Source organism: Marmota monax, unplaced genomic scaffold (genome assembly GCF_021218885.2).
Source record: "Marmota monax isolate L192 unplaced genomic scaffold, Marmota_monax_Labrador192_F-V1.1 WCK01_AAM20220418_F8-fsc00011, whole genome shotgun sequence".
Taxonomy (NCBI): Eukaryota; Metazoa; Chordata; class Mammalia; order Rodentia; family Sciuridae; genus Marmota; species Marmota monax.
In genome coordinates, this window is record NW_026693082.1 from 24558468 (window position 1) to 24584223 (window position 25756).

Consider the following 25756-nt stretch of genomic DNA (forward strand, 5'->3'; position numbering starts at 1 on the left):
AACAGGACCAGTACAATTTCCTTTTAGTAGATTTATCTTCTATGGTGTCTTAAAAACATTTTTTTCAAAAAAAAATACAATTCTTTTTTCAAGTGCGTCCAATTTGACCGTTGTGAAAACTCCCTCACACATGCAATAGCTATGCTGCCAACTTCTTCTAATGCTAATTTTGTTATCATGTACCTTTTCCGGCTTCTTCAATGACTTGTCTCACTGCTTTCTTTAAACTGTTTGCCCGCAACATTATTTCCCTGGGTTTGATGGCTCCTTGTGAGGAAGGCTTTGTAATGTCATCTGAGAGCTGGTCCTTGCATTCGCCCAGGGATTCTTCACTTGAAGATTCCACAGTATCTTCTTCTATGACGACAGGGCTGACAGCGGAGAGGACAGGATCAGGCTGGGGCTCTGTGTGCAAAACTTGTAGCAGTTGTTCAAGCTTCTCATTTAGGACTGAACACTGAGAAAACAAAAAACAGGGAAAGGAGGGAGAAATTCAAATGGAAGTAACATCAGCAGACAAGATGGAAGAATTTTTTATGTAAGATGTTTTGAATGTTTAATCACTAGAGAGAAAAACTCTAAAATTCAATTGGCTATCATCTTTTATTCTGTAGATGTTTTGATTCAAGAAGCACCTAATTTAAATTTTAGTGGAGATGGAAAATAGATCAACAGACTGTAGCCATGAATGCTTTTCTCTCCACACAATTTCCAGTCCTTTTCCTCTCCATTGTTTATCTTTGGTGACATGCTGAGACAGAGCTCTGGTACAAAGAGTTTAGAGACAAAAATATGGCTAAGAAAGGATTCCCATTTTCTGAAACCCCATAGAGTAGGGAAAGTGGCTGAATGGTTCAAATGCATGTTTAGTTCCCTTTTCTTTTCCTTCTACCCAATTAAACTACCATCTAAAGCATGAATCTGGGAGAGTGAAGTCCTTTGCAAGCCCAAGATTTCCAATCCTTTTGTAAGAAGGTCCTCTGATGAACTTATAAAAGTAAAAACAGTGGCTTTTAAGATAATTAAACTATTGTTATTTTAGCATCAGAAAGCTAATGAAGCAGGGTGGAATCTGTAAAGAGAACAAGGTCTAGTGAATCCAAAGACCTGTGCTAGGAGAGTAATGGACCAGCCAAAGTTTGCTTGGAAATAGAAAACTGTTCCTCTACCCACTGGAACACCAGTTGTGCAGCATTCTTCCCTGTGGCCTGATTGCTGTACATCACCTGGCAAGATGTCAAACACTGGGAGAGGGATTTGAACTATAAAATTTGGTTTGATGATGGTTTGTTTCCAGGATGCAGCATTACAAGGTAACCATAAATTAGAGTATTTTAAAAATCCTCACAGCCTAATAAAAGTAATTTTTCTTTAGATGTTTTGGCAAAGAAACCATGGAATCCATTTAGTTTTAAAATACAATTCAATGTTAACATTGTCAGTAAATAACTTGCATGCCCTGATGTGTCCCTCTTACTTTACTGGCCACGGCGTCCGCTACAACTGCATTTTCCAATGATCTGTCATATGCCTTCTCTACTTTGGCAACGAAGTCCTTTACGGTTTCACATAATATCCTTTGAGGAAGAGAAATTATACAATACAATCAGAAAACTTAGTAGGTTTGTAATAGAAACTGTACAATTCAGTAAGTTTACTCTGATTTATAAACACATTTAAAAAGAAGCACAATTAAGCGAATTGTCAAAATATCCAGATAATTTGTATATAAATCCATACTTCTACCTACTGTGTAGTGTTTTAAATAACTCTAAAGCCTCCTACGTGGTAAATGGATACATTAACAAACCCTGTTCTCCATAATTTAGAGTACTGTTAAGGTTAGAGCACACCTTTCTCAAATACTCAAAGAAGAGTACTTTTAGGGTGAGGGATATGGCTCAGTGGTAGAGTGCTTGCTTAGCATGTGTGAAGCCTACGGTTTAATCCCTAGCACTGCTTTTCCCTCCCTGCCCCCCCCCCACAAAAAAAAGGAAAGTACTTTTAGATCTTCTTTAAACAATGCATTATCACCCACAGCTCATGTTTTCATAATGAAAACAGTGGTGTCAAACAAACTAGCATGGTTTGTCACTTGTGTTGTTCCTGTCCATCTAAAATTCATCACATGGGTATCTTGATACCACACTTTTCCTGCAGAGAAAAGATGTTGTGTATTACGTTGCAAACCAATCTGTCACTCGAATTGAGTTATATTCTCTGTAAATCTATTCATTTTTCCCCCTTAAGATAACCAATGCAATAACATACAAGACTAATTTAATTCAGGTCTCATTAGTGTTGGCGATATATGGTTTACTTGCTTATTTTAATTACATTTGGTTTCTTTGCAATAGAAATAAACTATAAGGAAAAATAACTTGAAACACAAAATCTGTCTTTCAGAAGCCTTTGGATATGGTATTGGATTAAAAACAACCACCAACAGAATGGTACATGATTAAGGTTTTTTGTTTTGTTTTGTTTTGTTTAATAAGAATTTATGCTGTTGGGAACATTATTTTAAAGCATGGTTTGCTTTCTATCATTGCTATACATTGAGGAATTTGAAGAAAATGAAAAAAAACCCAGAAGTTACTTTTTCTACTAAATTCACAATTTCTCTGTTAGGTGAGTGGCATTATAGATATTATGAAATTGACCCATTCAATGGATATAGAACACACATATATACGCCCACACGAACACACCAAATCTTCACATTTGTCATCTAGGAAATAAATACAGTATGCCTAATAATTTTTCTTTCATTTGTTGTTTTAGGGCAACCATTCCTATATTGACTTTGCTAGAAAATAATTATCTCCTAACCCCTTTAATCTGTTCGGTTGGCTTTTTCCTCCCAGTGCTGGGGATCAATTCCAGGGCCTTGTGCATATTAGACAAGCACTCTATTACTGAGCTACACCCCAGCTCCCTTGTTTGACTTTTTGAGCTCAAATTCTACAAAGAATCTAGCTTAACATTTACCAGAGATGGTTTTATGTCCTTCACATCAAATTTTTCTTCTTGATGTTTTATACTTTTATGACATTTCTTAAAATATTAAGTCAGACTATCATGATTTTCTTTTGGGGGCTTTACTGGCAATGTCTCTAAGTTGTGTTCCTTCTTGGGAGAGGAGATATTGGCATTCTCAACTCTTTTGTGTAACTCCAAAATGGAGGTTTGTTTTGCCATTATTCTAACACTGTCTTGATATATAATTTCTTATGGATTTAGGAAACTGCATATGCCAGAACATTATCATTGCTACTTTTGTTGTTATTTACTAACCCCTAGGGACAAGAGCCATCAGTCCACTAATCTAGGAGTGAAAGGGGCAGCAGAGTTCTCCTTCCTCAACTGCACCACATTCCCAAGGCAGACAGTAAGCAAAAGATGATCCTGTAATCATCACAGTATGAGCCCGTGAACCTGTGCCAAGAGAGGTAAGGAAGGGGAATATGAGTGAAGGTCAGAGGCTGCTTGCCACATAAATTGTGGGAAGAATCAGAAGAAAAACTCGGTCTTATGGTCCATAAGTTCCATATTCCAGAAGAAACAGAATATTTACATTTTGAATCATAGAGTTTTTAAAATAAAATGTACAATTAAAAATAGTGTGATTTCAAGGTCCTATCAAGTAGATATTTACAAATTGAGGAAAAAGAGTTTTAAGATGTGTTTACTATAGTAATGCAAAGACACTCTTTAACTATACCCACAGTTTTCTATTTTAATACCTAAAGTTCTCTAGAAAAAGTGCAAAAATTAAATCAATGAAAATGGAACATTGATTTTCTCAAAGAACAACAAAATTTTAATCCCTGCTTTTATCTTTAATGTTAGAACTTTAGATATTTCCAACATTTTGTTTCTTTAATTTTTTTGTCATCCTTCACAGTTAACTATGCTCCAAATAGTCACTTGAGGCTAATAACAGTCTACAATGATTATGCTTAATATTTTCCATCATTACCTCAATTCTGTTTTACAAGATGTATTGTCCTAATGAGTATCTGTGTCTTCATTTATCAGTTTTCAATTTACTTTTTAAAATAGGGGCAATGAACAATAAAATATTCAAATACTATATTAAGATAAATATGCCCATGATGCCCATATAGAATCACAGATCATAGAAAGGGACCTAAAAAATTTGTTTGTCATCTAATATAAAATGCTACAATCAGATATTAAAGGATATTTAGAAACATTAATGAATAATATCTAAAGACTCCTTGCAATCTATGTGCTTGAAGAAAGATGTTTAATAACTCTGCACCCCATCTCTTCATGCATGGAGGTTTACCTCAATTATCCTTAAAGTAGATTCCAAATCTAAATTCTACCATTCTATGACAATAGCTCCAATTCTATTGTTTTTTTTCCTGTCAGTTACCTCATTTTCTGAAAATTTCATATACAGACCAAATGCCATTCATTTTAATAATTAGGGTTAGTAGAGTTAGTCAACAAAAAACCCTAAGTAATGCCTACATACTGTTAACGTTAGTAAAGTTTAAAAACTACTGAGAATAAAACAAAACACATTTATGTTTCAGGTAAAGATTGTAATTTAATAACTTTTCTATTTTTAATTAATAAATGGCATCGATTGTTAATTAGAGCTTCTGGTTCTAAGATAACTCCTTATACTCTACTGAATTGATAAAATCCCAGGCAAAATCAAAGAAATAATGTTTGAGGTTCACCTATATTAGTTAACCTACACCTTAGCTATATCATTGAAATGTAGCTTCTCCATTAACATTTAAATATTTTTAAATAGTAAAAATAGCTATTTTATGAAATAACTATAATCACATAAGGAAGTTATTTTCCTTAATATTTATTCACTTTTTCATTTATTCAACACATACATGGTGTTAACATAAGAAGAATATTCTTTATTTTTGTCTAGGTGGTGGTTACATAGGTGCAGATATGTGAGGAATTTCTTTGTAATCATTGAGTTGTATCTTTGTGGTTTGGGTACTCTTTATATATCAAGAGTCAATAGGATTTTTTTGTTTTTGTTTTTTATAAGCAGAAGGAACTACTGCAGATTTATTTTATTGTATTTTTTATAGCTGGGGATTAAACCCAGGGCCTCATCCATGCTAAGCAAGCACTCTACCTCTCAGCTATATCTCCAGCCCCAATTATGGGTTTTTAAAGCCTTAAAGAAACATATAAACCAAATGAAACCTGTGAACCTTGTTTGGATTTTAATTTGAAGAAACTAACTATTTAAAACATTTTGAGGGGCTAGGGCTATAGCTCAGAGGCAAAGCACTTGCTAGCACATGTGAGGCACTGGGTTTGATTATTAACACCACATAAAAATAAACAAATAGAGGCATTATGTCCATCTACAACTGAGTAATAAATATAGAGCATATAAACTGTAACTGGAGGACATGGAAGATGGATCGAGTAATATTGATGGTACTAGAGAATTATTAAATTTATTGGATTTTTAAAAAAAGATTATATATATGTACATGTAATAAAAATAGAATAAAATTATTTCTCATATTTGCTTAAAGATACTATAGCAAAACTAGGGAGTAGATGGCAAAAATGCTGATAAACACTGAAGCTAAGTGATGGGCTTAGTGGGAAATTATCATACTTTTATGTAGTGTTTGAAAATGTCCATTAAAAAAACAAAATAAAAAATACATTGTATTAACTGGCATAATGTATTACATGTTGTCCTCTCTTTTCTCTCTTGAACTCTTTAGATCAAATCCACCCAATTTTAATCTGGGGTTGTGACAACAGGACAGTAGCAGGCCGCTGAGCACAGAGGAGTAACAAGGAGACCAGGGTGAAAATGGAATTGTTTAAAGGTAAGAGAGCTGTTTGGAGAGAAACCCCAAACTCAGGCTAGGAGCACAGCATAAACAAAGAGCCAGACCAAGGTCAGAAAACATTTGAAATGTAATTAGGGAAATGAGGTGATAATACCATAATTTAGTATACTATGATACTATAATTTAGTATATTTTTAGCACTCTGTAGTTTATATGCTCTATATTTATTACTCCACTTAATTCTCCTAAGAGTTCCATGAAGGGAAAATAATAGGCATTCCTTTCCCTTCTTACACTGGTAAAAACCAGACTCAGATCCCAAGGCTAGTGAATAAGTGTCAACTAGGACACAAATTTACTTGACCCATGATTTTCAAACTGTTCTCTAAATGCTTTCAGAATTCCATAAATGAGTGTTTCAAATTTCATTTAGAAATATAGCACATAGTATTTTTAAGGCCAAACGATTATTAGAAACATGACAGACAAATAAAATGTTAACATTTACTTTAGAATCAACTAGTTTTTGTGCAACTCTTGGACTAAAAAATTTTCTGCCATTTTTATTTAATCAAAGACAATGTCCTTATAACAGTATGAGCAAATTAGGTACAGAAATAATTGAAGGGCTGGGGATGTGGCTCAAGCGGTAGCACGCTCGCCTGGCATGCATGCAGCCTGGGTTCGATCCTCAGCACCACATACAAACAAGATGTTGTGTCCGCCGAGAACTAAAATAAACATTAAAAAAAAATTCTCTCTCTCTCTCTTTAAAAAGAAATAAATAAATAATTGAAAACTGCATCAAATATGAGATTATAACTCATCTATCACCTTATTGCTTACTCTTTCATAAATGTCTTTAATAATTTAAGCACATCCAATTAATATCAACAAAACAATTTTAATTTTTTAATACTGGAATGTTGTGTAAGATTTTATTTGAGAAAAGGTTTTCACTGATAAGAATGTTGTACTACACAGGTATTAAGATTAAGAATGATAAGGAAGAGCCAGGTGTGGTGGCACATGCCTATAATCCCAGCTGCTGAGGCTGAGGCAGGAGGATCACAAATTCAAAGCCAACCTCAGCAATTTAGCTAGGCCCTACACAACAGAGTGAGACCCTGTCTCAAAATAAAAAATAAAATGGGATGGGAATGTGATTCAGTGATTAAGCGCCTCTGGGTTCAATCCCTGGTATTAAAAAAAAAAAAAGAAGAAGAAGAAGAAGAAGAAGAAAGAGAAAGCAGTGGCCGCCATAATGATCATGTTTGTATATGTCCAAATTTCATGGCCTGAACTCCATTTAATTAAAAATACATAAAATGTATAGGACACAGTGATCAAACTTATCAAAACGTGAAGATCAATACAAAGGCTTTGCTAAAAGGTAGTCAGAGAAAATATTTAACTACAGTGGATTAAATAAGGAATCATTCTTTTATAATTTGTTACACCTTTTCAAAGCTTCCTTTCCAACTTGCCATCTTTTCTAGCAATGTTTTCTTAAATGTCCTATAAATAAGCATTTATTCATGAGACAAAGGTGGCAAAGTCAAATATCTATAGGGATCCAGATAGTAACAGATGTATGAATTGTGGCCAGAAAGAGAAAGGCATTAAGGAGTGTTGAGGCCTGGGACAAACTGGAAATTTACATATTTCACCATAAAGCAATACAATTCATTAAATAACAAATAAACATAAATCAACCAGCAGTACTGCCCACCAGTCTGCAGTCCTTTTCTGCTTACAACAACCACTTGCTTCCACTCCCTTAACCCACTGAGCTCTTTTTCTATTGTTCAGGGCTGTTTCCTGTTCCTGCATGAGATGTCATCAAAAGCAATTCTGACTACATTTGTACTTCTGTCACAAGTAAGTTTTCCCTAAAGATTTCTGTTCTCTTTCTTCTTCACTGCAAATGAAGTATGTGAGATACTAAAATTAGTGTATTTTTCCTTTACCTCTTTCCCACTCCCTTTCTCTCCTTCTACCCATTCTTTGTCTCCTCTCTTTCTGCATAATAGTAATGTCTGCTGCTAAGCTAGACTCTTTCAGCATTCTTTCACTTATCAGTTGAAAATTTGGGGTGGTTTCATCCCCTTCCTCTGGTCAGCCTTCCAGTTCTCATGACATCAGTATAGGATGCTTCCAAACTAAATTCTAAATTCCAGCCAGGCAGCATTTGGGATAATAACATCAAGTAGCTTTGGCTCCATGTATGCAATCAACTTAACTAAAATCTGATAACTTTGAATTAAAACATAATTATGCAATTTAAACATGCTGAGAAATGTCATTTTGAAAAATCTCATTGTTGTTTTCCTTTTACTGAGGTAAACAGTTCCTAAGCAGTAGTGTTTTTAGAAGTAAGAAGTTATAACAAAATGTGCTTTCCATGTTATAATTAATCATAATCTACCTTTAAATAGACATCAGATTGATTAACCTCTAAATACTTATTACAAGTTTTTGACAAAAAAATGTATCAAATTAAGCAGCAATATATATATCTAAATGTATTCCACTCCAAATAAAATGCTTAAGTGATTTTTTTAAAAAAATCAAATCAAATTCAGTACAGCTAATTTTGTGAATTTCATAGATATTTTTTGAAAAGAAAAATTTTCAAAAACGATATAAGCAGGAAGAAGCAGCTTTCCTTTAATTTTTACCATGTAACTATTTCATGACTCAAACTCCACAACTCACTTGGCAGATGATACAATCACCGTTTGTTCATCAGAATTGAGGATTTTTGTAAGATGAGCTGCAACGGAGTCTTCATAAATCGTCATCTGAAACAAGAAAATACCCTATGCTATATTATTATTGTTGGCATATATACAACTCCGTCATTACTGCTTCTAAAAGAGCTGTTCATGACACAAGCGAAACAGCAATTGCTACAATGAAAAAGGAGTCATGAAAAATAGATAAAAATTTCCTTTCTGTGACAGGCTTTCATCTTCTGGAATTCTTTAATGTATATTTTTAGAAGAGTCCATAAAAGGCTAGAAAGCAGGGGTGGCATGCCTATATTCCCAGTGACTCAGGAGGCTGAGGCAGGAGGATCACAAGTTCAAGACAGTCTCAAAAACTTAGTGTGACCCTGTTTTGAAATAAAAAATAAAAAGAGTTGGGGATGTAACTCAGGGGTAAAGTGCCCCTGGGGTTCAATCCCCATTACTAGGGAGCAAGTAGGAGAAAAACCCACAAAAAGCTCTTAAATTTAAAAAAAATATATTTTTTTTAATATGAGAAGAATTCTTAAAAGCCAGATAACCTAATTCAAATGGGCAAAAGTAATTTAAATAGGAGAGCTACTGATGATCCATAAACAGATGGAAAGGTGTTCAACCTCATCAGCCATCCACCAAGTGCAGACTAAGACCACAACACACTACCACCACATGTCTCCTGGAAAGGAGATGAAGACAGCAACAAGTGAAAACTGCCAGATGTTGGCAGGACAGTGGAGCTACAGAACTATCATAGGCTTCTGAGGAGAGTGCACATTGATACCAACACTCCAGAAAACTATTTGGTAATATCCATGAAAGCTGAATGTACGCTGGGCATTGTGGTGAATGCCTACAAACCCAGCGGCTCAGGAGGCTGAGGCAGGAGGATCACGAGTTCAAAGCCAGCCTCAGCAAAATCGAGGCACTAAGCAACTCAGTGAGACCCTGTCTCTAAATAAAATACAAAATAGGGCTGGGGATGTGGCTCAGTGGTCGAGCGCTCCTGAGTGCAATCCCTGGTACTCCAAAAAAAAAAAAAAAGCTGAATGTATGCACGATACCACAGGACTCAAGAGATTCAACTTCTACAACCAAAAAAAAAAAAAACCCAAAAAAACACAGGTGTGTGTTTAGCAAAAGACATGTACTAGAATTTTCATGCAGCATTCACCCAATAGTAGAGTGGATAACAAACTGTAGCATATCTGTGGAATGGGACACTGTGGAACAATGAGAGGGGAAGATGCTCAATTATCCCACAATGTGGCTGAATCTGACAAACATAATGTTGAGTGAAAGGATCCAGATACAAAAGGGAATATGCAACATGATTCTATTTTATAAAATACAAAAAAAGACGAAATGAATCTATGTTATTAGAAGCTAGGAGAGTGGTTACAGGGGGGAGGTGTGGGGTGGTAACTGAAAGAGCCGGGAGGGGAATTTGTGGGGTATTTGAATGTTGTCCTGTGATCTGAGTGCTGATTATATAAATTGGTTTAGTTTGTAAAAATGTACCAAGCTCTTTATCTATGATATGCATACTTTTCTACATGCCTGTTATGATCAAAAAAAAGTTTTAAAAAATGCGATCATGCAGTCGTATAGTCATGTATGTGATCAATCATGTAAACAAAGCTTTCTCTCAAATAACAACACACACACAAAAAAAATCAAAATGCCAAGTGCCCTATATCCCCTTTTCTATTTGACTCAAACTTTGACATCATGTTGAAAGAGCTCATCTTCCTGGTACATAAAAATATGCATAGTATTTAAACAATCTCACATTCACAGCCTCCCTTTAAATGTTTGCTTTAATATATTCCATAGCTCAAATTTTTTCAGTATAAACGACAGGTTCTATTCAAGCAGGCCTGATGCTGCCATACTCAGATCTTTTCATTGCTTTTCCCCAACCAGCATCAGTTTATTCAGACTTAACTGAAGATTAAGTTAATGCCTCTCCCCCTCCAAAAAAACTTCCTGACTAGCCTCTTCCCAAAGCAATGTCAGTTCTAATTTACAGTCAAGTGCACCGGTTACTCTTTTAAATTTCTATCTTAACCTACTTCAAAAGCAGGCCAAATAGAGAAAAGTTATTTTACATCAATGAAAAGGAGAAAGGGCAGGAACTTTAAATTTACACACATATTGTATTGACCGACCCACAAATCCACTTTACCAATCTCCTGATTTAAATGCCAGAAACTGCATTTTTAGAGATCAGAAAAACAGAAGTACCTCTTTTAAAACTATAAAATAAGGAAGCGCTTTTTAGAGATTAGTTTTCTCTTCCCTAATGGGTGGAAAATATTTTAAATGACCATTAATGCCACTGACTAATGAATTAATATCAGTTGATTAATTTATTGTCATTTGACAAATGACATTTGCAATTTACATCTTAAAAAAATCCAAGTTGTTATCCATTAGAGATATTCAAAGAAAACAATGCCAACCCTTTCAGAGTAAAATAAGATAAGCTTTATGTCCAAGGATAAAATTATATGTGTCACTCATTAATCACTTAGCATTAACAGTTAACATTGTGTGTGTGTATGTGTGTGTGTGTAGCAGGCATTAATGTTAAGTATTTTGTATACTTTTAGCCCTTTAACTATTCTATTTTACAGTCAAGGAACTTGAGAAAAAGGTAAGCTGAGTAACCAGCCTAATACCCATAGTCAATGAATTGCTCAGGAATTAAAAAACAAAGTATTTAGCTTACTTCTATTATAATTTTTAAGGTAAAAAATAAAATCACAGATAATAAAGTGTTTTCTTGATGTTAGCTGGAGGGTGTTCAGGCCTTGGTCTGAGCCAGACAGAATATCCACTTAATCTGTAATATTAAAGGATGCTATCTGTTTGTTAAGAAAATCAGTTTTAAAAAAAATTAGCTGAGCTTGGTGGCACAGGGCTATAGAGTGACTTGGGAGGCCAAAGCAGGAAGATCGCAAGTTAAAGGTCAGTCTGGGCAATTTAATGAGATCCTGTCTCAAAATAAAAAAGCACAAGGGCTAAAAAACAAAACAAAACAACAAAACAAAAAAAACCACAAGGGCTGAGGATGTAGCTCAGGGGTAGAGTATCCTCGGTTCAAACCCTAGTACTGCAAAAAAGTTTTAAAAAGATGACGTTTTCAAGCCCACCTGCACAAAAAAAAAAAAAAAAGGAAGAGATTTCCTTTATGTACTTAACACTTCATATTTAAGATATGATTACATAAAAATGATAGAAGGCAATTATCTATCTTTATTTTATATACTAGGAAACAGACATTTCTGAAGTAAGTAGAACAAAAGAATTTCCCTTTTTCTTTTTTTGGAAAGAAAACTAATAACATTTACAAAAATACTATTGAGAAAAGAATGGTTTCCATAAAAAACGTGTTTGATGGTTATAGCAGATGGAATAATATAACTAAAAATGTTCCTGGAAATGTGGTAGGACAATGAGTGACTTTTAGATTCTTTTTCATATAATTTTCTATTTAAAAATTTTTTAGATATAATGTTTTCTACTTTTATATCAGAAAATATTTTAAAAATACAATTAGCTTCTCTAAGGAATAGCCCTATTTTCCAGTTATCATCCCTTGCCCTAGTTTTGACAAGATCATAATTTTCTTAATGACAAAACAAAGGTTTCATTTGTAAAATAAACAGATAAATTTTCCTAGAGGGAAAAATAAGCTCTCGTAGATCAAATGGTCTTAATGAGTCAGAGAATAATCCTCTGAAAGTCAGGTTCTGTTTTAAATCTCTACTGCTTGGAGATTTAATCAGAATGCTGAGTCTTTTAAAATGTTGTCTAAAAACTTCAGGCAGTTGCGGTCTTTCTGGAATGAAGTGACCTATCTTAATTCCTTGGTTTTCTCTAGATCAACAGGCTTAACCCTGTCTTTTGCTCCCTTCAAAGAAGAGGCAAAGCTTAGGATCATTATACAATATTCTGGCTACAAGTACTGGTCTGTTTGGAGATTGTTTAAGGGAGCTGGGCTAATACCCGATAATCAAACGGGTGCTCATGAACAAGGCAGAAGATGAGTGGAAGCAAGCTGGAAGCTGGCCCCTTGAGCTCTGCTGGTAAAAAGGAAGCAGGAGGTAGAATAACCAGGGAGAACTACTGAGAGCTGAGAAAGGACCTTATATTCCTGGTGCAGATCACTGAATCCTCAACACTGCAGCCTCATGTCACAGTTAATGTTAATAAGGCCCACAGGGGCAAGTGACTCGGTCGGGTAAGGTCACACTCCCTATGGGGGTGGTCATGGAAGGAGTCTAACCTGGATCTTTAGGAATCTTTAATCTGAGGAAAGAACTAGAAGTAGTCAAGGAGGCAATAGTCCCCCAGATTAACATAAGATGAAGTAAGCATGCTACAGGTACCATTACGAGTAGGTTTTCTCTTTTCTCCCCAAGATGTCAACCCCCGTTTTAAATGATAAATAGGTAAAAGGTAAAGTCTTACATAAAATTCTTCAGGTGCTTCTGGAGGTCCTGGAAGTAGAGAAGCCTTTGGTGGCAATTTGAGTTCATATGTCATTATACTCCACCTGAAGGGAGAAAATCCTTTGGTCTAAAACGCCTTTAAAATTTAACAAACTGTTCTTATTTCATCATATATGTGTATTTGTGAACTTTGGCTTTATTGTATCTTAATCAAAAAAATGAGAAAGAGATATAATTTTGGTAATCTCATAAAATATTGGATTCATATTTATGATTTCAACATTTTACCATTTCTCCACAAAGTGACTTCTAAACGTTTTAAGAGCATGCCCATAGTAAGAAATGTTCAAACGTAACAAGACTTCTCATTCTTCATTAGGTGTAATGCATTGTGACTTTTTTATTCAGTTCTTTTAAAATTATGATTACTGTAAATTATTAAGTAGATTACAAGTTATTGATGCGTCGCAACCAAGAATTCCAAAACAATGTCCTAGATTAAATAAATGTATACCACCTATGAAAAACACAGTATATGTACCGACCATTCTTGCCCAAGCAACTTACACATACATACGTGAAACAAAATAGGTGAACTCCTAATTTAAGAAAGAATAAATTTAAGCATAGGATTGAGGGAGAAATGTTAATAGAAATGATACTTAATTCAAACAAATTTATTTCAACTAACTATTAATATTAATTTCAAAGCAAACATTGAATCATTGGTATTAGAGAAAATCAATCAACTTAGGATAATTCAAGCCTTCTAACTAAAATAATAATTTCCAAAACTGAAAAGAAATATTGGGTCATGGCATTATTGTAGACTACAAAATGTAAGATGAAGATTTTACACAGAAACAAAGCATTATAAAAATAGTGGTAAAATATATGACTTTTAAGAAAAATTGAATCCAATGATACAACTTAGAGGCAAATCCCAAGGTCAGTATTTAAACTGAGCTTGGTGTATCATTCAGACTAATGAGCATAAATCTTTGCATAAAAACCCAAATTCCCAGGAATTCCCCCAATAAACATATATTATGTGTTAGGATATATAAACTGAGTAGTTGTTTGAAGCTACTATTCTACTCTTAACATGAAAATATTATGAAGAAATGTAAATTTGAGTGCTGAAAGCCATTCATTCATTCATATAACCGTCTACCCATTCATTTGTGCAACAGATATATATTGAACATCTCAAAGTAACAGGGTCTAAAAACACAAGAGTGAAGAATGCTTTCCTAATATATATTCTACTTCAGAAAACAGGGATAGTATAAGTAAACAAAACAATTAAATTTGCAAGTATCTAACAGAGAAAACCACAATTGGAAACATAAAAGTCAAGTTCTGTATAGCTGGAAATACTTCTCTGGTCAAAAGAGCAATTAAAAAAAAGGGAAAGAAACCCATCCAGTGTCTACATCTTCCATGCCATACCTTCCTCCTACATAAGAAATGGTTGGAGCTGAAGAAGCAGGAGAAAGTGGCGGTAAGAGAGGAAAGAGTCAGGCAGAAGTAACAGCTAGCAGAGTCAGAGGCCAGAAAGCTAGAACTTCTCTGCTGACTATATGTTTAAGGACAGAAGAGTGCAATGTTGAAGAAAGACCCTAGGAACTACTGACGGAACTCTAAACTGCAAGTTCTAGTACTTTCTAGCTATGCAATTTTGATCATGTAAAAACCTTCGTTTTACCAGGAAAATGGAGATGACAATATTGGTTCTCTTTAGGAGCAGTGATGATTGAGGAGTAAAATGATTGGCAGTGCCAGGCAGACAGAAAATACTAGTTATTTTTATTACCATTGTCTGCAGAAGCCTCAATTTTACATTTTAATAAAATAGTCATCATAATGCTTCCCTAATCCATCCTATAAATTTATAATTGGAGCGAATAGATACATATGATTTGGAATACTAAACAGTGATTTTTTTTCTTTACATCTTTGCAAATAGTAAATTAGGGGAAAAAGGGAACAAAATATTCTTTTGTTTCTAGCAATAACATTGGATTCCATTTTTCTTATTTCCTAGGTTTTTGAGTCTCTTTTGATTTTTATTTTTTCCTTGTGTTTTCCCCAGGCTTGTTGGTATGAAGCAGGAGTTTCACTATAAAGATGCTATTTCTCAGCTAATTAAAAAGTGAATTTCTAGAATACCATGGAAAAGCACATATCCAGGGTAGAGGAAACACCCAATAACACTTCCTAGGATGCAACAGGAAGCAGTGCTCTTCAAATCTTTAACGAAGAAAGTATTTAAAATACTTCATGTTGTTTGGAAAGCACAGAATCAGACAGTTGTTCAGTAAATCACCTCCAAGCTCTTTTATAAATAATGGTGATTTTATTTATTTATTTATTTCCAATTCCCCCCAGGTATACCAACAAATAAAAACTATATGTATATATATTTAAGGTGTACAATTTGATATTTTGATTTATACATCAAGCCAATTAACTTTTCCATCTCCTCACATGGTTCCTATTATTATTTTTTTTAAAGAAAACCTCTAAGCTTTTTTAAGAATTGGAAACTGAATCCAGCTTCACCCTAGACTATGCAGTCAAACTATAGGAGTGTTTCTCATACAATTTTGGATAATATAGACAAATATTCTATTGTGCAGCTCTCTTTTCAAACAGTCTGTCAGCAAAAGAATCATGCATTACAGTATTACCTTATGACAGACAAGGTTACAATTAATTTGGTTACAGCTCATCTTAGAGTAATTACATTTTAGATTGGTGGCTCCCTGATGAGATTTGTTATTTTCGGGACGACTTCCACAGATGGCTAATCCTATCAATGTTGTTTTGAGTCATGCTACCTCACGTCTATAATGATATTTTGACATTTGTCTTCTACTCATGGGGGTGGGGTAATTGCTGCTTACTAAATCCTGTTATTCCCTATACCCAAATTCTAAACACCTTCTGCACACCACTCAGCTACATACTGTGATTTCTGTTTTACATGTGGTCTACTCAGAGAGAAAGTGGGTATGGGATATGAGCAGGGACAGCATAAATATAGTGATAAGCCCTTCATTCAAAGCTGTCTTCCTAACACTTCCCTGTTCCGGGGACAGGATGCTTTATCTTTTTTAAAAATTCAGTTCCTTGTTGGAACAATTTGTTTGTAATGTGTATAATTAAGAAGAGATATTCTAACAAACAAAAAGTTTGTCTTTGCTTTTCTGAAGTCACATGATGATGGGGGTCCTACTTTTCATACTCACCAACCCCCCACTACACACCAAATTAACTATTTTATTTATCCTACTTGAACAGTTATTAAAAGTAGTTATCATCCTATGTATCAATCTACTCTTTAGAACAATGGATTCATTGGAATGCGAGAAGAGGTGTTTCCCCTCAGTTTTACAAAAAATTCATTCATTCAGAAAATATCTTAATTGAGTGTCTACTCTGTTCAGGCCTGGTTCTCAATCTCAGGGAGCAAATGGTCGACAAGTCCAGGAAATCTCTGCCTTCATGGGTGTATAGTCAGTAAAATTTAAATTATCAAAAAAGTGATTTCTGTATGCCATTTTCAGTCTAAGATTAGTAGAGAATTTTCTCTTACCTGTCTAGCATTTTGGTACTGGCTCGTTCCAGTTTCTCTAGTATCTGAGGAAGTTGAGTGTCATCGTCATATGAACCTCCCCAGCCAAGAACTCGAGCCAGGTCATTGCCTGTTCCCAAGGGTAATACTCCCAGCTGACACTACGAGAGAGTGCAAGAGTGAGACTTTCAGAAAAGTTGAGAAATAAGGACCATTACATTTCTGCACCTCTCTGGAAAATAATGTTAGTATACATTCACGTCAACCAGCAAGGAAAAGAATTAGCACTTGCCTGTTTATTCAAGTTGAGCTTATCGATTTCTGACAAAACCCAACCTACACTTCCATCTCCTCCGCAGACAAGAATCCGGAAATTGTCAAACTTCTGAAATAATCTTAAACTAAAAGTAAAAATTATTTCATTTTAGTAAAAATAAATAAAAATCACTTTTTCTAATTCTTTGTCATTCTTGCATGCATTGGTATTCAAGTTCAGATAAAATATAAAAACTCGTATTTATCTACTAATTATACTATAAAAATTATTTTGAGTACAATTTTTAATTCAAGAAAATCTCCGAATCAAAAGAATGAAAGGGAATTACAAGCAGGAATGGAGGAAAAAGGAGCAAGAAATAAGGAAACAAAATCGAAGCAGAACCAGGAAAGAACTACAGGTAAACATGAAATTGTGAAAGTGGTGGCTTTTCTATTTTAACAAGAAGGATATATTATATCCTTAAGAATTATAAACCAGGGGAAATTGAGGATGGGATGCCAGTAAGTGGCACCGAAGCAATTCTTAAAGACACTTAGCAAACCTTGCCAACATGTGGCCATAAGTACAGTCAGCCCACCTTTTCTCCTCTCCTCTTAGTCTCAGGCCAATTCTTTCACTTCTATCTCCCTTCATCTCAACTTTTTTTTCCATTTGTGTGTGTGTGTGTGTGTGTGTGTCTGTCTGTCTGTCTGTAGATGGACAGAATGCCTTTATTTTATTTGTTTATTTATACGTGGTGCTGAGGATCAAACCCAGTGCCTCACACATGCTAGGCAAGCGCTCTGCCACTGAGCCACAACCCCAGCCTTTATATCAACTTTCCACACATTTCACCTCCTGAATGTACCTTTGTAAAACTCAAGTATAATGGGAAATCTGGAAAATATATCATAAGAACAACCCCAGGAAACTTCACAAAGAGAGATCCTTGGGGGCTTAAAGGATAAATGGGAAAAATAAATATCACGAGTATAAGAGAGCAGATGGAGCAGCAGTTTGGTGGTAGTGGACATGCTTCAAATGTATGAGGCCCTGGGCTCAATCCCTAGCACCAAAAATAAATATACACCTATACAAATTCCTAAATTAATTAATTAACAGAAGTATGGAGAGTTATAAAAAAACAGACATGTCAGAAAAGAGAATGAAATTATCAAAGAACAGAAGACACAAAGAAGGTGAGAGGACATCTGAGAAAATGCTGGGATCCAATCAGGGGCAAGAGAGAGATGTACAGTTAGGGAAGGGGTAGGGTATAAATGAAGATAACTAGTGTCCGTGTAGAACAGAGGAACTGAGACTCAGAAAGAGAAAGGCAGTGCAAAAAGGACAGAAGACCTTGAAGGGACAAATGTGACAAGAGACACAAAGAGAAACAGGAGAGAAACAGAGAAGACAGAGGAAAGTGTCAGTTTATATATGAGTGCTTCTCAGGCACTGGTATCTAAAATCCCAATTTCTGGCCTTGGGATCTAGCTTAATAGTAGAGTACTTGCCTAGTATGTACAAGGCCTTGGGTTCAATACCCAGGACTGCAGTAAAATAAAATAAAATTCCCATTGCTACTTCTGTGTTCATACTTAAAGGTCACAGGGAAATCCTCAGGAAAAGCTAAGTAACCTTTGCAAATCACATAGAGATTAAAGATCCCTCCATCAGAAGATACAGCATCCTCTTTAAGAAAAATCATATGCAAACACTGAAAATGTGTCTCAAGGCACATCGCCCCTCAGTAAAAATACTATTTAATTTTTTTCAGATTTTAAGTTGCATAACATACTAGAAAACTGGGAGGTGGGGGGGAGTCAGCCAAAGTATTTTGTTGTCATTTATGTGAAAGTCAAATTCTTTTTTTAAAAAATATTTTTAGTTGTAGATGAACACAATATATTTATTTTTGTTGATTTAGTTTTTTTATGTGGTGCTAGGGATTGAACCCAGTACCTCATTCATGCTAGGCAAGCACTCTACCACTGAGCCACCACCCTAGCCCCTAAGTCAAATTCTTGAGGAACTGTCCTTGAGATCCATGATAACATCTGTAACTTGGTGAAATCACTGATTATGTACATTATATATAAATTAATACTAGCCTTCCTTGAAAATAATTTTTCTAATATTAGCTTTTATTTTATATTTATGGAAATTGATCCTTCTTGGAGCTAAACAAATTGATAGTAGTGTTTGATATAAAATATATATAAAAATTTTTCTTAATAAATTTGAAATTTGGAAATTTTGGTAAAAAATAGGGAATTTATACAAGAGATTTATATAACTGTCAAAAAGCTTATATTAAAACTTTAAATAATGAAAGCTTTAAATAAGGGAGAAGGAGGGAAGACCAACACAGGAGATCAAGTGGAATCAATAATTTTCATGAGATGAAAAGCCAGGCACATTTCATGCCTAGTACTATATTTCATTCAAATAATATTTATCAATAACGAATTACCCCAAATGAGGACCTCCGTTCATTAAATCAAACACCTGAGCCGGATTTAGCAATTGTTTAAAACGACGAAGAAACTTGACTCCCTGATTATCTCCACTCTTAGAATTGACAAAAACCAATAAAGGACTAACACAGAATGAAAATGTTGCTCTACAGAAACCTGTAAAAAAAAAATACACATATAGCATAAGATCAATATGTATTATTTTCCTTTTTAAATTATACTGAACATTCACAGAAAGGAAGATAAATTCATAAAAATAAAAAATCTTGCTTATTACTAGAACATTCAGGTATAATGTAGACTCACAAGTGGAGGTTTACTATTTAAATACTAAGAATATAGGACTTCTCATTTAAAAATATGTTCTATAATGAAAAATGATAATAAAGACAAGAAAAGTATTAACCACAGATAATTTGAGATATACCATCTGTCTTAACAATATAATTATAAGAAAAACTAAGCAAAGTCCATAAATTCACATTTGTAAAGAATTCATATGATCATTTTTACTATTTTAAAATGATTTAACTGTTCTTTGATAAGATCTGAGAAAATATTAAAATTTATAATAAATAAAAGAACCTAGATATGTCAGAGATGGAGCAGGCAATCAATAGCACAAGTTTTAAAAATCATATTATTTAAGCTTTATATCTTTATATCTAAAATATTTATTGGCTTAATTTACTTAAAATTTCAGAAGGCATAAAGCACATTATAAATGCCAGACATTAACAACAGTACATAGTAAAAGCCTTTTATAATGTAACTTGCTTAGAAGGAAGTTATTAGTATGCTATCCTAAAACCAGTGTTGTGAAAAGTTTCCTCAGCACTTACAATTAAGTTGTAAGATTCTGGAAAAAGTGAATGCATTTATAGGATATAAATTTCTGCAATGAAATTATAAGAAAACAAATTTTAATAACAGCCATGCTAATGAGCAATTTCAATTATGGTGGAAAAACCACTTATAAAAATTAGCCTGTTCAGATTATGCTTCAGTACAGGATAATGATCTTATTTTATTTACTTAAATGTAAAATCTAAAAGTCTCATACATGGTAATTTTACCAATAAGATAATAGCTACGTTATAACTTTCATTTTAAAAGATTCTTTTACAAATTAAATATGCCATTCAGAAATTTAAATGGAATTATTATGTAAAAATTGACCAAAATAACCAACTTAAGTTCTATTTATTCTAGAAAAACAAATGTACATATAAATATTAAATATACCAGAAATACACATACTCACACTATTATTACATACCATCAGAATCAGTGCTATTTAGTGCAATTGGAGGTATGATAGATACTTTGCATTGGCCAAGTGGACATACAGGAAAATAATAATCTTTGCAGGCAGTATGTACCTAATGATAAACAAATAAAGCTTTGGGAATCATAAAAACAAAGCACTTTTCTATGTCATAAATTACATCTACAGAAATGATCATTTAGGATCAACATCATCACAAAATATTCAGTAATTCGCAAGTTACTTTAATGGCACAGTATTTATATTTCTTAAGGAATAGACCAAGCATCTTAGTGATGGGAATATAATTTTGGTCCATGTGGCCTATTTCTGTGATGGTCTCAAACAAGGGATATGGCCAATGAATGCTGAAGGCAAGGAGAGAGTAAGAAAAGGGAGGGAATGCAGAGGGAGAAAGGGAAGGAGGAAATGAAAAAGGGAAGAGAGGGAGAAAGGAGGAAAGAGTTCCAGTATGTCAATATTATACCCATAAAACAAATCGATGACCTCTACCATATAAAAATTCTTACAGACTTAATGAAAATGAAACCAGCCATGTGCCTGCTCTTCCTCCCGTGCTCCTACAACTTTCTATTCGCATTTCTTTTATCATGTGTTAAAATTATCATCACTATCAGCACATCCATGCCTACTTTCTCAGCTGGACTGCTAGCTAGATCTGCAAGGAAAAGGGAGAGGGATTCACATCACAAGCCTGTGGTAAATGCTTGCTGAAGAAACAAAGTTTCAAGGTCAGTCAAGATACTACTGAGAACAAAGCAGGCTAACTTAACAAGTAGGAGCCAGGCCACTTAGAATACTTTGTGTATTTAACCTAGGGACCCTTTAAAATATTTTGGCAGATGCTTCATAAACCATTTATTGAATGGGGCTTTATATCATTAGTGCTTTAAGAAAACTGGCACACTGACTAAACCTCTATGAACACTCTTGAGAAATAAGTGAGATTTAATAGCAGTTTTTAGCAAATTTAATAGCAACTGTTTTGGGACAGTTGATTAGGATTTATAATAATTAACAACCAAAATGCATTCTATAAAAACTAGTATACATGGATAGTTGTAAAAGGAATATAAAAATACATGAGAATCATGGAGCAAAACGGGAAGCTATTAATAATAATCTAAGTGAGAAAAGCAGGAGATAAAGTTGTATATTCACTGATTTTAAAATTATGACTTAAATCTTCAGGGTTATGGAACTATGGGCTTTGGGACTTGGCATGGTTTTGGGTTTTTTTTGCTTTGTTTTGTTCGCTTGTTTTCCCTACCTGATTATGTTTTCAGCCCTAGATAGCCTGCTGTTAGAAATTCACATTCTAGGGGCTGGGTTGTAGCTCGGTGGTAGAGCACTTGCCTAGCACATGTGAGACATTGGGTTCCATCCTCAGCATCACATAAAAATAAATAAAGGTATTGTGTCCATGTATAACTAAAAAATAGTTTTTTAAAAAAGAAAGAAATTCATATTTTACAGGTAAAGAAAAATATAAACAGATAAATGATAGTGCACAAGAAATTCGAGGCTAAGAGAGGCACTACAGAGGTGATGGTGCCAGAAACCAACAGGTGTAACTTACCCAGGGTGGGGCAGGAAAAAAGAAGAAAAAGACACTCTAGAATGGTTCCATTCCAGAATGGTCCCCATGCACCCCATTTAAAATTGCTATTAAATTTCAGTTGTTTTCCCAAGATAATGTTGCTCTTCTATTTGTGAAACTTTTTAAAGTTGGGGATGAGTAGAAGGAACAAGAATGAAACCTAATTAACTCCTACCATGAAGTAGGAAATTACTGACCAAATAAAAGTAAAGACATATATTCTGCAGGTAAAGACAATTTACACAAAACCCTTCTAAAATGATTCATCACACATGAGATGTGTTAGCAGGAAATACTATCAGTGATCATTCCCCCCAAAATAAATCTTATGTGGAATGATGATTTTAAATCTTTTTTATGGGTAGCACTCCTTTAAAATAAGGATGGCATAAGAGGGTCTTAGGGGGTCAGGGCTGTACTGAGAGTCCACAGAAAGGGACCCATCACAGTCTGTACGTTATATGAGAGTGAAGTAAGCGAAGTAAAAAAACAAAAATAAGCCTGTGGGCTGGGGATATATAGCTCAATTGGTAGAGTGCTTGCTTTGCACGCATAAGGCCCTGGGTTCGGTCCCCAGCACACACACACACACACACACACACACACACACACAAGCCTGTGGCTAATTAAAGAGGCAACTGATGAAAAATAACAAAAGGAAATGAGGACAAAGGAAATCTTAGTTGGTTTAAAAATTAAGAGGAATCACAGATTGCCTATGAGCCTGACTAAAAAGTCATAGGACTTTTTTTCCTCTGGGGCCTATGGAGTCAATCTCACAGGAAACCAGCACATATTATCACATCTTATGCTGATCTACACCAGACTTCCCAAAAGCAATGGATTTTCCACACTATAAAATTTGGGTCCAACTTCCAAATTTGGACCAGCAAGTTTTTTAAAAGACCATAAGAAGCAAATCACCAACAAATGAGTTAGCCCCAACACAAGGGACTATCATCCTGGGACAGCAGCACCCAGGGGTGAGAGAAGCATGCCCAGCTGTGGCTTCATGGTCCTGTGGTCTTTGAGCCCTATGTCGGCATGACTTCTCTTCTCTATGAATGTCCTCATTCAGTCCAGGAGCCCTGACTGTATGATATCTGGCATAAATGAGACTGTTCTTTGCTGATGATTCACACGATGCTGGGTGAACTTTTTACTTCTTTCCTGCACATGCAGAGAAGTTTAAAGCTATTTATTATATGACCTAAATTTATATCATTTAAATTACATCAGTGCATAGCCCATTGAACTTGGCATTCTGTCTTTCAGAGGACACACATGGTACTGCAGCAAAATCACACTTCGTATATTAACCCAAATCTGGCAGCACAGAAAAGGACTTTCTGTGTGCACCTGGTTATAACACAGAAAACAGCAGATCACTGTGCAGTGGAAGCAAAATGGAAAACAATAGATCTGCAGGAAAGAGATTCTGAGACATAGGAAATATATGAATAAGAGAAAATATTACAAATGGGGCATTTGAAAAATGACCAGGAATGGGGTTAGGGGGTGGAAAATATGGAACTGGAAGGAAAACACTATTTAACAAGCCATGAATGCCACAATGGGCTATGCTGTCAGGCTCTGCCATGAAGGTCTTTGCTTTGCTTCTGAACCACACAGATGTCCAAGGTAAGCAAATAAGACAGTGAAAAGGTATGAAATGTTTGCAAATCCTCACCATTGTTTTACACCAAAGACATTTCCAATCCTGTAGACGGAGAACACTGCCACACGTTTTGTCACAGACAGCACACTTGGCACTCACGGGCAAGTTGCCCTCAAGCCATTGGTGAGGCATAGCGAGCTGTGGGGCAGGAAGAAAGGGCAACCAAAAGTGAAGACTGTGGAGAACACTGTTCTTACCCTTGGGAAGGTACTGAATGATTTCTTACTCTATGGAGTCAATAACAGGCATCCTGCATGGCACTCATGTATCCCAGATTTATTGGGCATCTATTATGACTAAACCCTGTAGGGAGACAAAGTAAATAAGACAAAAGGCCTGCCGCTTTGGGATTCAGGTGCAAGTCTAGCTGAGGAGAAAAGACAAAGGGTCATGATACATGGCCCACTAAAGGCTGTCAGAGATTCACCTATGCGGTGCAATGCAGGAGACGTTTTTTAAGGGAGGGGTACTGCAAAGAGGAAACCCCAGAGTCTGCAGAACAAACCTCCTCTAAACCTTATAGATCACAGAGTGTGACCTTCTGTTACACCAGCCAGGTCCAGCAGTCATTCCTTAGCCCTAATCTTAACAGAGTTCCCTCAAAATCCAAGAGCGAGGGAAAGCTATAAAGCAATGAATTAAAAATAAAAACTCACAATCAACTAAAACCTATTTCATCCTGATAATTAAACACTCCCACTTAAACTATTAGTATTTCCCCCAAGACCAGAAAATAAGAGAGGAGGCACCAGGAAGAGACCAAGGGCAGACAGCGCTTACTCCGTCTTCGTCCTCTATGATGTCCTTTCCAATGGAGGCCAGGGTTGTCCATTTACAGTTATTAGTTGCCCTCACTGCACATCTTTTGTGAGCCTTGAATTTACACACTAAAAAGGAAAAGAAAATAAGTTAACCATTTTAAAGTACTTTTGCACCAGCACTAAAAGTCATCATAGCATGAAATTTTTAAAAGGGGTAGAAAGGAGAGAAAAAGAAAACAAAGATTTTTAAAAATTTAAACTAACCTCGAATGATACTAATTGTATTCTAAAAAACTAATACAGACTTGCATTTATGAATCACATATAGAATTACACATAGATTGCTACATGGATAAACAAAAATGAAATAAATAGAAAATAATTAGTTCTTGAGAAGGGAGACTGACACACACACATGCACAAGCAAATAAAATTCAGTAACAAGGATACTGATTACATCCTATTTCTTATTCGGAGTTCTAATTATATGAATGTATTTAAGAAAATTAATTGAGATGCACATTTCTGATATTTGCATTGTTCTGTGTACCTAATATATTTACTTATATTAATAGGTTTGAAAACATCAATAAGATCAAGAAAATTCAGAGGAGTTTTAAAATGCAAGTACAAGACAGGTGTGGTGGCACATGCCTGAAATCCCAGCAACTCAGGAGGCTGAAGCCGGAGGACCCCAACTTCAAGGCCAGCCTCAGCAACATAGTGAGACCCCATCTTGAAATTAAAAAAATAAACAAAAAAAGAACTGGGGGGGGGGTGGATGTGACTCAGTAGTAAAACATCCCTAAGTTCAATCCTTAGCGCACACACACACACACACACAAAAAAAATTGTAAGTACATCATGAAAATAAGAAGTCATCATGGGAAATAGGCTGAGAGGGTCATAAGATGTCACCATCTTTTAAAAATATTATGTTGGGATGACTATATTATAAATGTAGGAGAAAGGAATGATAAAATAATGTCACCACTACTCTTCATTAATTCTTCCCAGCTATATTATCATAAAGAAGTTTATAAAAGAAAATTAAGATAAAACAACTAGGAAAGAAGCA

At 34.9% G+C, this 25756-nt stretch overlaps 1 protein-coding gene across 6 annotated transcripts in view; it reads right to left on the bottom strand.

The window, feature by feature from the left end:
- Positions 1–25756, bottom strand: part of Dgkh (diacylglycerol kinase eta) — a 192869-nt gene that overhangs the window by 47672 nt on the left and 119441 nt on the right. For all 6 annotated transcript variants that reach the window (XR_009227786.1, XR_009227787.1, XM_046454142.2 and 3 more), the window contains 10 exons: positions 24698–24804; positions 23930–24055; positions 20631–20733; positions 19348–19507; positions 16905–17013; positions 16634–16773; positions 13052–13136; positions 8544–8629; positions 1478–1577; positions 184–457 (listed from right to left, as the gene is read on the bottom strand). Coding sequence is in view for 4 of the 6 variants with exons in the window: in XM_046454142.2 (XP_046310098.1) it covers positions 184–457; positions 1478–1577; positions 8544–8629; positions 13052–13136; positions 16634–16773; positions 16905–17013; positions 19348–19507; positions 20631–20733; positions 23930–24055; positions 24698–24804 (1290 nt within the window). In the remaining 2 variants the exon portion in view is untranslated. The remainder of the gene's footprint in view (positions 1–183; positions 458–1477; positions 1578–8543; positions 8630–13051; positions 13137–16633; positions 16774–16904; positions 17014–19347; positions 19508–20630; positions 20734–23929; positions 24056–24697; positions 24805–25756) is intronic.